At 36.3% G+C, this 15,549-nt stretch overlaps 1 protein-coding gene across 1 annotated transcript in view; it reads left to right on the top strand.

Moving 5' to 3' along the window:
- SEC24B (SEC24 homolog B, COPII coat complex component) overlaps positions 1 to 15,549 on the top strand; it is a gene marked incomplete at its 5' end in the record, with an annotated part of 46,827 nt that overhangs the window by 23,381 nt on the left and 7,897 nt on the right. Inside the window, 13 exons of the mRNA XM_081999161.1 lie at positions 2,438 to 2,622; positions 3,719 to 3,821; positions 4,712 to 4,838; positions 5,474 to 5,583; positions 6,517 to 6,629; positions 8,168 to 8,286; positions 8,647 to 8,702; positions 9,023 to 9,229; positions 9,860 to 9,983; positions 10,620 to 10,778; positions 11,215 to 11,388; positions 12,066 to 12,176; positions 13,340 to 13,515. Coding sequence (XP_081855287.1) covers positions 2,438 to 2,622; positions 3,719 to 3,821; positions 4,712 to 4,838; positions 5,474 to 5,583; positions 6,517 to 6,629; positions 8,168 to 8,286; positions 8,647 to 8,702; positions 9,023 to 9,229; positions 9,860 to 9,983; positions 10,620 to 10,778; positions 11,215 to 11,388; positions 12,066 to 12,176; positions 13,340 to 13,515 — 1,764 coding nt within the window. The remainder of the gene's footprint in view (positions 1 to 2,437; positions 2,623 to 3,718; positions 3,822 to 4,711; positions 4,839 to 5,473; positions 5,584 to 6,516; positions 6,630 to 8,167; positions 8,287 to 8,646; positions 8,703 to 9,022; positions 9,230 to 9,859; positions 9,984 to 10,619; positions 10,779 to 11,214; positions 11,389 to 12,065; positions 12,177 to 13,339; positions 13,516 to 15,549) is intronic.

The following is a 15,549-nucleotide window of genomic DNA, read 5'->3' as shown; positions in this document are numbered from 1 at the left end:
CAGCCTGTATTGATGGCGGGGCTTGCTCTGACCCAGGTGCAGGATGCTGCACTTGGCATTGTTGGGCCTTGTTGAACCATTCCTTGAGCTTGTCCAGGTCCCTGTGGGTGGCATCCTGTCCCTCATGCATGTTTAAATGTGCCACCCAGCTTGGTGTCATCTGCAAGCTTGCTGAGGGTGCACTCGATCCCACTGTCTGTGTCATTGATGAGGATACTGAACAGTACTGGTTCCAATACAGACCCCTGAGGGACACCACTTGTCGCTCACCTCCATCTGGACATTGAACCATTGACCACTACCTTCTGGATGCAACCATCCAACCAATTCCTCATCCACCCAACAGTCTACCCTTCAAATCCATATGTCTCCAATTTAGAGAGAAGGATGTTGTGGGGGACCGTGTCAAAGGCCTTACAGAAGACGACATCCGTATCTCTTCCCTTGTCCACTGATGTGGCCACTGCATCACAGAAGGCCACTAGGTTGGTTAGGCAGGACTTGCCCTTGGTGAAGCCATGCTGGCTGCCTCAAATCCCCTCCCTGCCCTCCATGTGCCTTAGCATAGCTTCTAGGAGGATCTGTTCCATGATCTTCCCAGGCACAGAGGTGGGGCTGACAGGTCAGTAGTTCCCAGGATCCTCCTTGCTACCCTTGTTAGAAATGGGTGCAATGTTTCCCTTTTTCTAGTCTCCAGGGACTTTACCTCACTGCCATGACTTTTCAAATATCATGGAGAATGGCTTGGCAACTATGTCAGCCAGTTCCCTCAGGACTCTGGGATGCATCTCGTCAGGTCCCATAGACTTGTGCATGTTCAGCTTCCTCAGGTGATCTCAAACCTGATCTTCTCTTACAGTGAGAGGGACTTTGCTCCCTCAGTCCCCATCTTGCAGTCTGTCCCCTCAAGAGGTATGGGAAGAGAGGTTGCCACTGAAGACTGAGGCAAAAAAGTCATTGAGTACCTCAGCCTTCTCCTAGTCTGTTGTGACCAGTTTGCAAGTCTTGCTCATTATGGGGGTACACTTTCTTTGACCTCATTAGGCTTAACAAGTTTGCTTCACCAGTTACTAGCAGCATCCACAGTTTTAAGGTTTGGTGTTTCAAAGAGCTGTACTTTGATAGGAAACCATAAAGAAGCATAATGAAGTACTTCATCAGCAAATATACATTTGATCAGAGCACTACTATGGGCTATGGTTTCAGAGAGTTAAATGACCTTACGAGCAAGGCATGGCACAGGGTCCAGATGAAGGAGCTATTTAGAGCCTGTGCTGTATGTGAGGTGGAGGCAGGCTTCCTGTATCTGCTCTATTTTCCTGGAAAAGAGAGCACCAGCCAGCCAAGAAGTTGTGTACGATCACTTGGCTACCATTGTGCATGTGAGTCACCCAAGAACCATGAAATCTGAAGAGGCAGATGCTGAGGCAAATACTTCTTTGCACTGCTTCAGCATTTGTGTATGTGTGAAGGGTGTAGAAAATGAAACCTACTGATTTACAAATCCCACTCTGAAATAAATTTGCCTGGCTGGCAAATGTATCAAAGCTGCTGTTTTAAGTAATCAGAATTCCTTACCGATCTGAGTGTAGTACCATAAGTTAGCATATAATACCCAGGAATGCTTTCATTGTTGCAATGGTAATGTAAAATGTGACCTGGAGGAAATGTTTTATTGTTTATTTATTTGCTTTTAAGTTGGAAGATTTAGCTTCATCTTCACTGTAATGCAGGATGGAGTTAGATCCTTTTCAGGAGTACACAGTAAAAGGACAAAACCCAGCAATTCCAAGTTGCAGCGAGTGATGTTCCGGTTGGACATATAAGGAGAAAATTCTTCAGAATGGGCGTGGGGAAGCACTAGAACAGATTGTGCTGTGAAATCTTCAGTCCTTAGATATTTTCAAAACTCGTCTGGACAAGGCTATGAGCAAGCTGATCTAACTTTGAAGGTAGCCTTGCTTGAGCAGGCAATTGGATTACTGGACCTCAGAGGTGCTTTCTAACCTAACCTTTTCTCCTCCTCTATGGTGTTGTTTTGTTTTAATTTAAAAATAAATGTATAAAAAAAGTTTCTGTAACTTGGAAAAGTTACATTGTAACTTCCTTGAAAAGGTTAAAAATTTGTCAGCCTTTCTAGTAACTTGTTTTCTTATGCCTGGAAAGCTTGAAGGATTATGTGTGACTTCCAAGGTTGATTTGTATCATGAATTTGAATTTTGTCCAATGATACATATTTAGGAGGTATGTCACATTTGTCTTAGAGTTTTTAAGATTCTACCATACAACTTTTTTCTTGTTTGTTTGACTTTGTTCCTAACTACTGCTATATCTTTTTAATATATGTCTGGAAGAATTGGGATTACAAGAAGATTTAAGGTTATTATTTCAATACAATTGTGTGTTTACCCATTTGCAATGCTCTTAATTTTTTCAGCAATATCCGGGTGTGAACCAGCTGTCCTCTTCCTTAGGAGGGTTAAGTCTACAGCATTCTCAGCAGCCAGAAAGCTTGAGACCAGTAAACCTTACACAAGATAGAAATATTTTGCCTGTATCTTCAGTTCCAGCACCTGTGCCTAACTTGAATTCTGATCTTAGGAAGTTAAACTGCAGTCCAGAGTAAGTGTACTGTGGCTAGAACAGCATCTGATATTTTTCAGTGACTAATAATTATTTAACATGTCAAAAAATGTCTAAACTGACTCCTGACTTTAAATCTGTGATGAGCTAATATAACCTCTTTCACCTGAAGTTTATCCTCTGCATCCTTACACACTAATATTGCAACTGCCCTACCATCAAAGTACATTATATGGTAGCTCACTGCTTAATATTTGTCTTGTTTTATCAAACTAAAGAAAATCTTTAATAAACCCCCTAATGTTACGCAGTACATTTCATAGAATATTTTTGTAATATTACATAGGATTTTTTCCAGAAAATTACGATGATCATGCCTAAATACAGTGAATAAACTGTGAGTATGTTTTACTGTGGTAATCCTGCAATCATGAAGTATCCTTTCACCTTTAATTAATATTAAGTAGTAGTACCTGTCCCCCAAAAATCGTAATTCTAATTCCAGACAAATTTTATTCACTGCCCTAAATTAACTCGGCTTACTGCCGCAGTGACAATGCATGGTCCCACCAGAAAACAGAAATCAGAAAACTGGGGATCTCGAAATCATTCTTAGGTGTGGTGCACTTTGAACAGCGCTCTTCATTCATAGGGCTTTTTTAGTGCCCTTTGTTTAGTTTTAAGTCTATCCTACGCTTTATACACACAAAAGACAGACAGACTTCGACTCTCTCAGTATTTGAGATAATTTTCTGCTGTTTTCTTATCTAAATATTACTTTCTGAGAACTAGTTAATACTGTATTCCTTCTTCAGTTCCTTCACCCAAAAGATCTTTATAATTAATAAAAAATACATAATTTTACAGTGAGTATTGTACCTAAAGCAGTTTTATCTCTTCATTGCAAGTTTGTTTTGGTATACTTGCATTGCTGAACTACTAAATTGGGGATCTGGGGAGTATCTTTTGTTTGTTTCTTTAGGAAGCTTTTTAAATCTCTCTGCATTAACTTTGTTAAATTGGCTTTGTAAAACATAGGATTTCTTAAATTACAAACTTCTTCAAAATCAGGTGTTAACTTTTTTAACATCTTTTAAAATTTCATTTTCAACATAATGTTTTTATTTCCTTTCAGCTCATTTCGATGCACATTGACGAATATTCCACAGACACAGGCTTTGTTAAACAAAGCTAAGCTTCCTTTGGGTTTGTTGCTACATCCCTTCAGAGACCTAACGGTAAAATAGCTTACTTTTTTTTTAGCGTGTATATTTAATATATGCATTTGTCCTGTTTTAGTTCAAACAATAAAATGCAATGAACTATAAGTCCTAAATTTAACAGAAGTAGCAAAAAATTGTTTTGAGACTTAATGGAGGAGGAAGGGGCAAAAGCCTTCAAATTGCTACTTCATTGAAATGCATAAGGGAGAAGCTTTGGACAAGTGCTTCAAAATTTTTTCCTTATTGTTGGAAATCTTTGCTTGCCTGTGGTTCTCTGAAGCTCTGAATTACTACTCTGTGTTGGGCTCAGAACTGTCAGATACCTCTTGAAAAGATATTTACATTGCCCTCTTGAAAAGTGGTGCTCATGTTGAATGTATTACTGGCATGACAAATGCTGTCAATAGAAGGTAAGGATGATGTAAGATTGAAGCTGTGTTCATAACTGTTAAGCAACTTCTCTCCATCTCATTTGTATTTATGTAAAAAAGTAAGTAACTGTCTGGTATGACTTTTTTTTCATATAATGTCTGTTTTTTGAGTAAGATCTGCTGTCTGTCGTATTTAGTCACCCAAAGTAGTTCCTGTCTTTCATGATTCCCCTTACCATAGTAGTTGTTATTGTAACTGTGTAATTTAAAGTAATTTCATTAAAAATCCTATTAAATCTTTGATTTTGAGATTGGATTAAGACCATAATTAAATATTATTTCTTCTGATTGTAAAGGGATAGATATTTTTAATAGGCATCATTATTACTCTGTATGAAAATGAGCTAAAAAGATAAAAGGAAAGGTGCTAGAATATCTAGTCATATGAAGCTTTTATACACTGTACTGCACAGTAATGTTTTCCATAAAATGTATTATGTACCTTTGTTACAGCTTTCTATTGTTTCTTTTTAGCAATTACCAGTAATAACATCAAGCACAATAGTGAGATGCAGATCCTGCAGGACATATATCAATCCTTTTGTTTCTTTCATTGATCAAAGGAGGTGGAAATGCAATCTGTGCTATAGAGTTAATGATGGTAAGTTTTTGTAGCAGGAGATGCTTGCATTTATAGAATGTCTTTCAATTATTTGCATCATGCAAGTCTACGGGATACTTTAGATTAAAATGTAGATTAAAATGACAGTGTTCTTAAGATGTCTTTAAAATCTCTGGATCGTAAGTCAGATGTGCTGTGCGTTTTCCAAAGCAGAAGGTTGTTTTGCAATTTTCTGGAAGATGAAGAAAACGTAATCATATTATCCCAATTACTTTTATAATGAAATCGACTTACTCCATTGACTGCTGTTGCAATATGCAAATGGCAACATGATGACAGCTAATACTGTCTGCAATCCAGGCTAGAGGTTATGAGAAACAGTACAGATTGAAGCTTGTTGTTGTGAAATGCTCTATTTGCATTAGTGTTCTAAAGTTGGGGATATATTGTTGTTTAAAACAAACCTTCTTTTGTTTCCAGTTATTTAACTTTGTTGCTTACAGTATTTGAAATGTTCCTTCGTTTTATGTATCCTTCACTTGAATTTTTTTCTGTTGTTAGTGATAATTGAAATATATCTGCATTAGTTGGTTCGTACCTGCCAAAATGGTTTTTATTTGCTGAAAAACATATAGACTTTTTTGTGGAGAAAAAAACTACTATTTTTTTTATAGTTCCTGAAGAATTTATGTATAATCCTCTGACGCGATCATATGGAGAGCCTCACAAACGGCCAGAGGTCCAAAATTCTACAGTGGAATTCATTGCTTCCTCCGACTACATGGTAAAAAAAGTTTTCATGGTAACTTCAACAGCAATTGCATGTTAATATAAATGCGTTTGAAATTAATGTTGCATATTGCTGCAGTGTTGTTTATTAATTTTCCTGTGAAGGTCCTCTTAACACCAAAGAATAGTTAAAATTCTTATTTATTTTGAGTTTTGGCAAATGTAGAAATTCAGTGGCTTGTCAGTTAAAAGTGATTGCAATGTGTGTAGTTGTTCAGTGTAGTTTAATGTGGTGTAGTCTGGTTTGAGTCAGATTTCTCCCTCATTTTGCAGAGGTTTTGAAAGACCAGTAATGGAATAACGAAAGAATTAAGTTGGGTTCAAATTTTTAATTAGTAATTGTGACAGAAACGAATCTAACTAGGAGTCAACCTACAATTGCTGTGATAGTAGTCTTGTCTCAAAGAAAGATAAACAAGGCCTTGGAAAAGGCCCTGTTCATTAATGATGCTGTTAACAGCAACAAAAATAAATTGTTCTCTTGTCTTTGAATTGAAACACTGCGGCCAAGACGTTTGGCAATGAATAAATGCAGCGTGTCATATGGTTGGGAAAAGGATGTCGGTAGAATATTGTAACCCCATTTAGTGGATCGTGTTGTCCACATCCTGAAAGAACAGTAGTATTTTGCAGAGTGTATTTCATATCTGGCATCAGAGAGTCATGTTTGAGTTGACTGTTGGAAGGAGAGACTAAAATACCCAATTTATATCCTGAAGCATAACATTGTATGCTTATTACAAGGGGGAATTATTAACCACTGGGAATTGTGGTTAAGTCTATCCACATGACTCTTAATAAATCAGTTTTATTTTATTGCATAATATATTCCCTTTTCCCACTTCCCTTTATAATGACTAATCACTTTTAACATTTCTTTAAATATGATTTTTGAACTTTTTTTATTTTTATTTTTTTTACTTTGTAGCTTCGTCCTCCTCAGCCTGCGGTATATTTATTTGTTTTAGATGTGTCTCATAATGCAGTGGAGGCTGGATATTTGACAATAGTCTGTCAGTCATTGCTGGAAAACCTAGACAAGTAAGAATATAAATAACCTTTTCAAATTGTCTAACATGTTATGAACAATACTAACTTACAGTTTTGCACAAAACTTGCATATACTGTTTAAACATTCTGTTGCCTGAGGTTCTGAAATACAACTTACATGTCTAAAAAACAAGCAAACAAACAAAAACAACCAAAAAAACCCACAAACCAAGCAAAAAAAAAACCCCCAGCCTCCCCAAAAAACAGCTGTTGAAGCAATTTACATGATAGGAGCTATCTTCCCTGCATGTGGTTAAAGGTGAATCTGCAAATAATTTACATACTTATCTGCAAAGAATATTCAGCTGTAACTTCTAATAACACATTAATTGTACAGGCATATATAAAGTGCGCTCTTACTCCCTGCCAAGACCAACAAAAATAACTAAATTACAGAGATTCAATTGGCTGGTTCTTGTGCTGAAACGGCTAAGGTGCTGCGTACTGAAATGTTGTAACCACTAGTGTGAGACTGCCTAGGTGAATTGTGTTGTCAGTTTGGTTTGGGTTTTGGTTTTTTTAGATCACAGTTACCTAGATCTACCCATGCTGCCTTCTGTCCTCATTTTTGCACTGGAACAGCATGTATGGGATTGGTGGTGGTGCTTTAAGGGAGGGTTGATAAACTTCACTATGTTTATGTCTTTTGAAAATTATTTGCATCCTGTGGAGGCCTCACTCTCAAAATCGTTTCTACATGTTTTTCTTAGGAAACTTGATGTAATATCTGATAAAGACATGAACATAGACAATAAAATTTTTCACTTACATTTATTGGTTTAGTCTTTCTTTATTCAGCCCTTTACAGGTATTTTGTCAACAGATTCTTAGAAACGTACTAAATTATTTTAGGAAAACTCATAAAATCCCATGCAAAGTCTATAGGAAAAGCAGTACATGCAGTTAATTTATATATGCAGATGGTAAAACGAATACTTGCCTTTATTGCTTTTGTTCATTGTCATGGTTTTCAGCACTTGCTGATGATATACTTTTTATTTAAGAAATCCCGTTTATTTTTTCATTTTGTATTTTTAATGCCATACATAGGAATATGGTCCACATGAGAAATAAGTCTATTGCATTGTAGAGACATTGGCTTTTCATTTAGACTTAAGTGCTCTGTAACTGCATTAGTAAATGGGTTTTTTTGAGTTATGAAAGAGCAGAATGCACTATTTTTTGTTGAAGAACTGAGAAGGCTACCTTCTTTCATGTGTCAGTGTAATGTTTAAATGAACCTACAAAGTTCTCACTTGGAAGAAAACATCAATATATTAGTGAATGTTTATCTGTAACACTTAGTCTTGTAAACTGTATCATTATCCCAGCTTTTCAGAAGATAATGAAGGAGTATTACTTGTATTCATGTTTCAGATCTCCTTTCTTTTGTTCTCCCTTCACCCCTGTATACATGAGCTGAGTTCCTGCTAACATCAGCAGGATGTTAGCAGAATGCAGATACACGTGTGTAGGTATGTGTCTTGAGAGAAATTTAGGGCTTAATAGTTTATTTTTTAATGCTTCAGGCTGCCTGGAGACTCGAGAACAAGAATAGGGTTCATAACGTTTGACAGCACTGTTCAGTTTTACAACTTGCAAGAAGGTTTATCTCAGCCTCAGATGCTGATTGTCTCAGATATTGATGGTAAGTAAAAAGAAAATGGAAACTTAAGTTTTTGAGAAGCTACTTGTTTTCCAGAAGAAAGATTAGAATCTCACACATGTTCTGGTATTAAGTCAGTTCTATTGAATATATAGGGAATATATTTATAAAAACAATCTTACACTAAATACAGAGTAGGCGGTGTTTAAAAGTGAAATTCAGATGTTAATTTTGGTTTGAATAAAACATGCTTTCTATAGACTGTATTATTCTCTCCAATACATGCATCAGAAAAGTAGACTGTATTTCATGGTACGTATAGCAGTGGGCATTTAAATGTTTTGTTCTATTTTAATGTTATGTTTTTCTTTTAATTAAATGTTTTTTCTGTTCTCCCTACAGATATTTTCCTACCTACACCAGATAGTTTACTTGTAAATCTCCATGAAAGCAAAGAGGTATGATTGCTCAAAATATATCATTAAATTTCAAGAGTTAAATATTCAAAATAGACTTTCCTTCTAAACTTTGATTTCAAGCCTATCTTCATAATATGTAATTCTGAAGCTGCTTTTTAATTATAGGAGTATTATACATTGATTGGTTGTTTGCACCATAGTTTACAAAATTATGTCTGTTTCAACACACCAAGGAAAACGAAGCTGAAATATTTGGTACTGATTGTTCCACTTCACTTACAGCAATACAGCTTTTTAGAAATAGCAGAAAACCTCAAGCTTACAAAAATCTCATAAGCACCTTTCAATCTGTTCTGCAGCTGATAAAAGATCTATTGAATGCGTTACCAAATATGTTCACCAATACAAGAGAAACACACAGTGCATTGGGCCCTGCTCTTCAGGCTGCATTTAAACTGATGTCTCCAACGGGTGGTCGGATATCTGTGTTTCAAACTCAGTTACCATCTTTGGGAGCTGGGCTTTTGCATTCCAGAGAAGATCCCAATCAAAGGTCAAGCACAAAGGTACAAAAACTTCCTTTAATATTCATCTCGTGAGACTAGGGACTGGCCATGCCTTTCTGACTTGTATAGTTCTGCACATCAACTTTTTTTTTTATGGCAATTCACTAAATTTTAATTATTCAATGTCTGTGTGCATTTAAGATCACTAGTTTATACATGTTACGTGTGGTATTAGTTGTTTCAAAGTGCATGAGCTGTCTTTTGGGCCTTTGGTCCATAGCTGCTCTTGGCAAGCAAAAGAAGTTGCAAATATCTGACTCAGTTAATATCAACCTGGGTTTTGAACCGAAGTGTGGATATATTAAATTGTACACCTACAACATGATTTATTATTTTTATTGTCTTGTATTTTACAGCTTCCAGTAAGTGTTACATAGTTATGTCAATGTTTATTTGTATGAGAACATAAACTTCCTTGAAAGTAGGATCATAACTGCTTCTATATACAAACTAAAAGAATATGGAGCATAAGGAAAATAATTTCTGCAGGTGGAAATGCCTATAAATTATTGCTTAAAGGAAATTTCCTTATGATACTTAGCTATTGAAGACTATGTCTTTTGTTCCATGAAGTCTTAAGAGATCACGGTCATTGGCTTAACTGTTTTCTGTATAATTTATTCACCAAAGGTGGTCCAGCATCTTGGTCCAGCAACAGATTTTTATAAGAAGTTGGCACTGGACTGCTCAGGCCAGCAGACTGCTGTGGATTTATTTCTCTTAAGTTCACAATATTCTGATTTAGCTTCTCTTGGTAAGGTGTATCTAATGTATGCATTCACTTTTTCCACACTGTTGTCTGTCTTTGGAAGCACAGGCTACTCAGGAATTCTTACATCATGTAAATCTTCTTGCACTTTTGTACATGTAGCTAATGCTGCAAAGGAATTCACTTTGAAGTTGATAGCAATAAAGAACAGGAGTATTGGATTGGTGGTAGCAGACAATCTATTCTGGGATTTCACAGTTTTAAACAAGAAGGTACTTTCCTGCTCAAGAACAGTAAACAGCCAAATGGCCAGGAATGAATAAAGTTTAATAGTACAGGTAGAACAGAGTTCTCATCTTGCAGTATTAAACCAAGATTTGTCTCTGCGCACACACTTAATTTTGCCTCTACGCCATTAAATATTTCTGTATGCACTCCTGTTTTAGCTGCCAAAGGTAGCAAGCTTATTTATGTAAACATATAATTAGATAATTGTGTATTGAGGTGACTCATCACTGTCTTCAGTGGCCTGAGTCTGGGCTAGTTCTCGTCTCACAGATGTGGGTTCTGTCAAGAAAAAGATGAACATAGATGAGACTTGCAGAAGGTTGGACACAATTTTTGTGTCCTGACTCCACGTTACAGTTTCACCTCTTAACCATATCTTTTCCTCCTTCACAGCGTGCATGTCCAAGTATTCTGCTGGGTGCATCTATTATTATCCATCTTTCCATCATAGTCATAATCCTGCTCAGGCCGAAAAGTTACAAAAAGACCTGAAAAGATACCTTACAAGAAAGATTGGGTTTGAAGCAGTTATGCGCATTAGATGTACAAAAGGTATGTTTTAAATACTGATTCATACGGAAAAGTTGGTGTAAGCATGTTAACTATCATTTTGAATGTGCTTAGTCTTTAGCAACATTAGATTTCAGGTTATTCCTCTCTCACTGAAGAGTAAGATAGTTGCCTTCTTTTTATGTAAGTTACGTTAGCGTTTGCCATTTGTTTTTTTCTTCTGTTATTTACTTAAGATGGCACCATCTCACTTCAACTTAGTTGACATGTAGTATAAGGGCATAATTCAGTTTGGAGTGTTCAGAATTGAACGTGAACTCTACAAGATTGTGCTGAAATGTCTAATGATTCATGTGATTCTGTGTGATAGAAGAAGTATTTTTATTGTTTTCTTAAACATAGCTTGAGGGTTTTAATTATTGATAGGAGCTTTTCATGCTGTTTTAGCCTCACTCTGAATTATTTGATCTGTTTCTAGGTCTTTCAATACACACTTTTCATGGGAACTTTTTTGTACGATCTACTGATTTACTGTCCCTTGCCAATGTCAATCCTGATGCTGGATTTGCAGTCCAAATGTCCATTGAGGAAAGTCTGACTGACACATCCTTGGTTTGTTTTCAAACAGCTCTTTTGTATACTTCCAGCAAAGGTAAATAAATTCAAATGAATTGGCCACCGGGTTTTTTGTTTCTCTTTCTAACATAATGTTTGTATAGTTAGTTCTATAGCCTCTTGTTGTTCTGTGTACCCTAAGAAAATCTTGTCAAAGCTAGCGAACCTACTTGGCAGTTAATCACGTAATGTAAATCTTTATAAAATCTATTTTGATGTGAAAATATAATTTGTTTCCATCTTACATAAAGCTGATTCGGCAAGATTCCTTTACTTAAAAGGCATGCTGTTGTTATAAGCAGTAACGTGTTTGGCATGCGCTTTGTCCAAAATCACAGACCCATGACTGATTGCGGTGAGTTGCTAGTACAGTGGGTGAGCATAAAGAACAGCAGCTACTTTCTGTTGTGGAAGGTGCCACAAAATTTTGGGGTGGAAATCAATGTACTTTCTTTGTAGGGTCAAGACACTTGTGGATGTTACAATCTAGTTTGTTACTAACTTGTGCTGATTCATAAATTGAATGCTTTAGAGCGTTGCAGAATTTGAACAGGTTAAGAGATAGGAATGGGAGATAGTGTTACAGCAATTGCCTGACTCTTGTGTTTTTACAGAATGAGTGCATCTTCGATGAGAGGAGATATGCTGTAATGGCTGAATTTGTATACCTCTTCCAGGAGCTACTGCATAATGATTTCTACTTATTTTTATTAGGTGAACGTCGAATTCGAGTGCACACGCTTTGCTTGCCTGTAGTAAGTTCACTGGCTGATGTATATGCAGGGGCAGATGTACAAGCAGTTGTATGCCTCTTAGCAAACATGGGTGAGTACAGACCAGGAAGATTTAAATAGCTTTTTGTATGATCTTAATTTTGTCAGCCATTTAAATGAAGTAGTGAATGGAGCCTGGGTATTGTAGAAAAAGGTTGGAGTGGAGCACACTGAAGCCTGAGAATACAAAAGGTAACAAAATCAAAGTTATACCAAAACTATTAACCAAAATATTTCTTAGTCTGAATACTTATTTGACTTTAAACTTTTAAAAGGAGCTTTCTTACATTGTTCTCTAGAGTTTATTAAAGGACAAAGAACCATAACACACTTGTATCAAAACTCTCATTTTTGTATCACCATCATCATGGTGGTTATCTCAAACTTTAGCATTCTATGATTACTTAAACAGAGTGATTCAGTTTAGATTAGTGAGTTGCTGGAGAATAAAAGGGAGATTCTGACAACAATGTATCCAAGATATGCATTAGTCTTCTGTGCTTCTATCCTGTTGTTGCTGGGTTGAGGATTCTTACTTATCCCCTATTTATGGGTCATAAGCAGCTGTTTCATAGACTGATCTCTGTTGTTGAACGTGTATGGCTCTGTGCAGCATTTTAGTATATGCTGTGTTGTATATTAACAGTCACATAAATTAGAAGAAATAAATAGTACTTCTGTATCTTGCATTAAATGTGCATTCAGTCCAGCAGGTGGCTTCCTCCAACCAAAGGATTTGCAGCCCTTTCTCAGCAGAGAAAGATGAAACGTCGTTTACACTAATCATAATTATGTCACTGAAATAATGGAAGACATTTCTTGTGGAAAAAAACAAATCAAAAATAATTGCTGCAAATCTTATCTTGGAGGTAGGATAGCAGAGAGTTTCATCAATAGCTAAGTTATTTGCATATGGCTTAAAACAGGATTTATATTTAGTCTCTAGTATATATCTAGATATATATATTTAAATTCTCCAACAGTAGGAAATAGGGAGCAGAGATCAGCCACACTGTATTTTTTTACGCTTCATGAAAGTGAGTTTCCGTATGGGCAATCATCTTATTTACTCCTAAAAAAAGTTAGGACCATAGGTGTGGTTTGTTTTTTTAAAAATCTTAAAATATCACCCAAAAGCACAACTAATACTTGCAAAATTCAAGGGAATGAATGAGGCCAACTCTAGGAACTTCTTGTATCCTTCTAACCCAACAGCTGTGGATCGCTCAGTTTCATCTAGTCTTTCGGATGCAAGAGATGCCTTAGTTAATGCCGTGGTAGACTCCTTGGCAGCATACATGTCAACGGCCTCAAATCTGCAGCAGTCCATGTTGATAGCACCAAATTCCCTCAAGCTGTTTCCACTGTATATTTTGGCCCTTCTCAAACAGGTATGTGTAATCTAGTGGATTAATGTTTGATATTTAATTCATTGTTCCAATTGAGGAATTCTTCAGCTCTTGGTCAAGCAACTTTTCTAAAATTATGAAAATCGGGTTATCCTCTTTGAGCTTACAGGACTTTCACATAAAAGATGACTATGTTAGCTTATTTTAAATGATTAGTGTTTGAACAGTTTATTGATTTACTTGATTTTGATTTTTTTTAAAAATATTTTGTCTTATTTTGTATTACAATGAAAATAAAAATACATATATCGTAACAACTAGCATTTCTCAGATTTTAGCAGCTAATTAATGTTGCCCATAAAGATTGCTGGAAGCTGCTCATTAGCAATTCTTCAATTTTATTTTTTGAAGAAAAAGCAAGTAAAATATTTTTCAATGCATATACTTTGTACTTTAAAGTGCCAAGAAGGAAAATGGCTTTCCATAGAGGTACAATAAAAATCTATTACAGAATCTAAAGTGATATAGTTTAAAGTTCACACAGAAGTAGTTACTGCTTTTTGATACTTTTTTAATATCTTGCTTTGTGTTATCAAACATCATACTTTAAAAAAAAAAAAAAAAGAAAAAAAAACAACCACAAAAAAACCCAAAACTTACTGCAGAGTTTTATTATCAATAAATCTCATAGCTTAAAGATTTCCATATCTGACAGGTCTTTCTTGTCTTACCATGAATAAACCTTTATGTAAGTTTGGTAAGAAACCCAATCATAATAACTTATTACTTTGGCTTAGTGATTACTTCAATGTCTAATATACTGATTAGAACTTCTTTGGTACTTGCATAAGTAATGCAGTTACTGGTGAGACACCATTTATTAACAAGAGGATCTGTGTAAAAGACAAAAGTAAGAGTGGCTGAGAAAATTAGTTTTTTAGGGTTTTTTTTATTACCTTTGTTAACAATAATAAAAAAGCTTGGGGTATAGAGAAACTAAAAACAAAATGCTTGTGGAAGCCAAGAGGAGGACTGATTGTCCTGGCTTCAGCCAGGATAGAGCTGGTTCTCTTCACAGAAGCTAGTGTGAGACTATGCTTTGGATTTGGGATGAGAAAATGTTGATAACGTGCTGATGTTTTGGGTTGTTGCTAAGCAGTCAAGGGCAGTCCAGATTCTCGTGCTGGCCTGCTAGCAAGAAGGCTGGGGGTGCACGGGGAGCTGGGAGGGGACACGGCCAGGACAGCTGACCCAGGCTGGCCAAAGGGATATTCCCTGCCATACAACGTCATGCCCAGTACATAAACTGGAGTCAGCCTCGGGGCGGAAATCGCTGTTCGGGGACGGGCTATCGATCACCAGGTGGTGAGCAATTGCTATATTGGGCATCACTTGTTCTCGTACATTCCTTTGTCGGTATTGTTGTTATCATTGTTGTTTCCTTCTCTCTTGCTGTCCTATTAAACTGTTTTTATCTCAACCCAAGAGTTTTTTCCCCAGTTCTCTCCCGCACCCCACTGAGGGATGGGGGAGTGAGCAAGTGGCTGCGTGGTGCTTAGTTGCCATCTGGGGCTAAACCACGACACTGATGTACTTGGCTTTGTGGTAGAGGTGAATATGAACTTTGTAGGAATGTTCTCCATTGAATCAGAATATGGTGCTTACTCCATTGTGTTGCTTCTCACAGTCATCTTTTACCGATTGCTTCTAAAGGAGATCTGAAAAATCCAGTAAGAAAACGAGTTACAAAATAAAATTTATCCTATGAGAGCTTTAGTTTCTGTTATAAAACATGAAAGTATATTTCCCTTCTAAATCTTTTCTTTAACACTTAGTTCTTACTAATATAAAATCAGAGTTAACTTTGTCAACAGAAGTATCTGTTTTGAACTCCGCTAGGCTCATATCTTCCCATGATATCTTGCATCAGTGAGTTTCACAGGCCAGTAACATTTGTTAAGAATAAAAATGAGAAATGCTATCCCACTCAGATACAAATTTTACATAAAGTGACGGGAAGATTTTTTTTTTCTTCATTAATAAAGAGGGAGAATAGATGAAGTTTTAAAAGGTACT

The sequence above is a fragment of the Phaethon aethereus genome (genome assembly GCF_964289735.1).
Source record: "Phaethon aethereus genome assembly, chromosome: 4".
NCBI classification, from domain to species: Eukaryota; Metazoa; Chordata; class Aves; order Phaethontiformes; family Phaethontidae; genus Phaethon; species Phaethon aethereus.
This window is presented reverse-complemented; position numbering and strand designations above follow the sequence as displayed.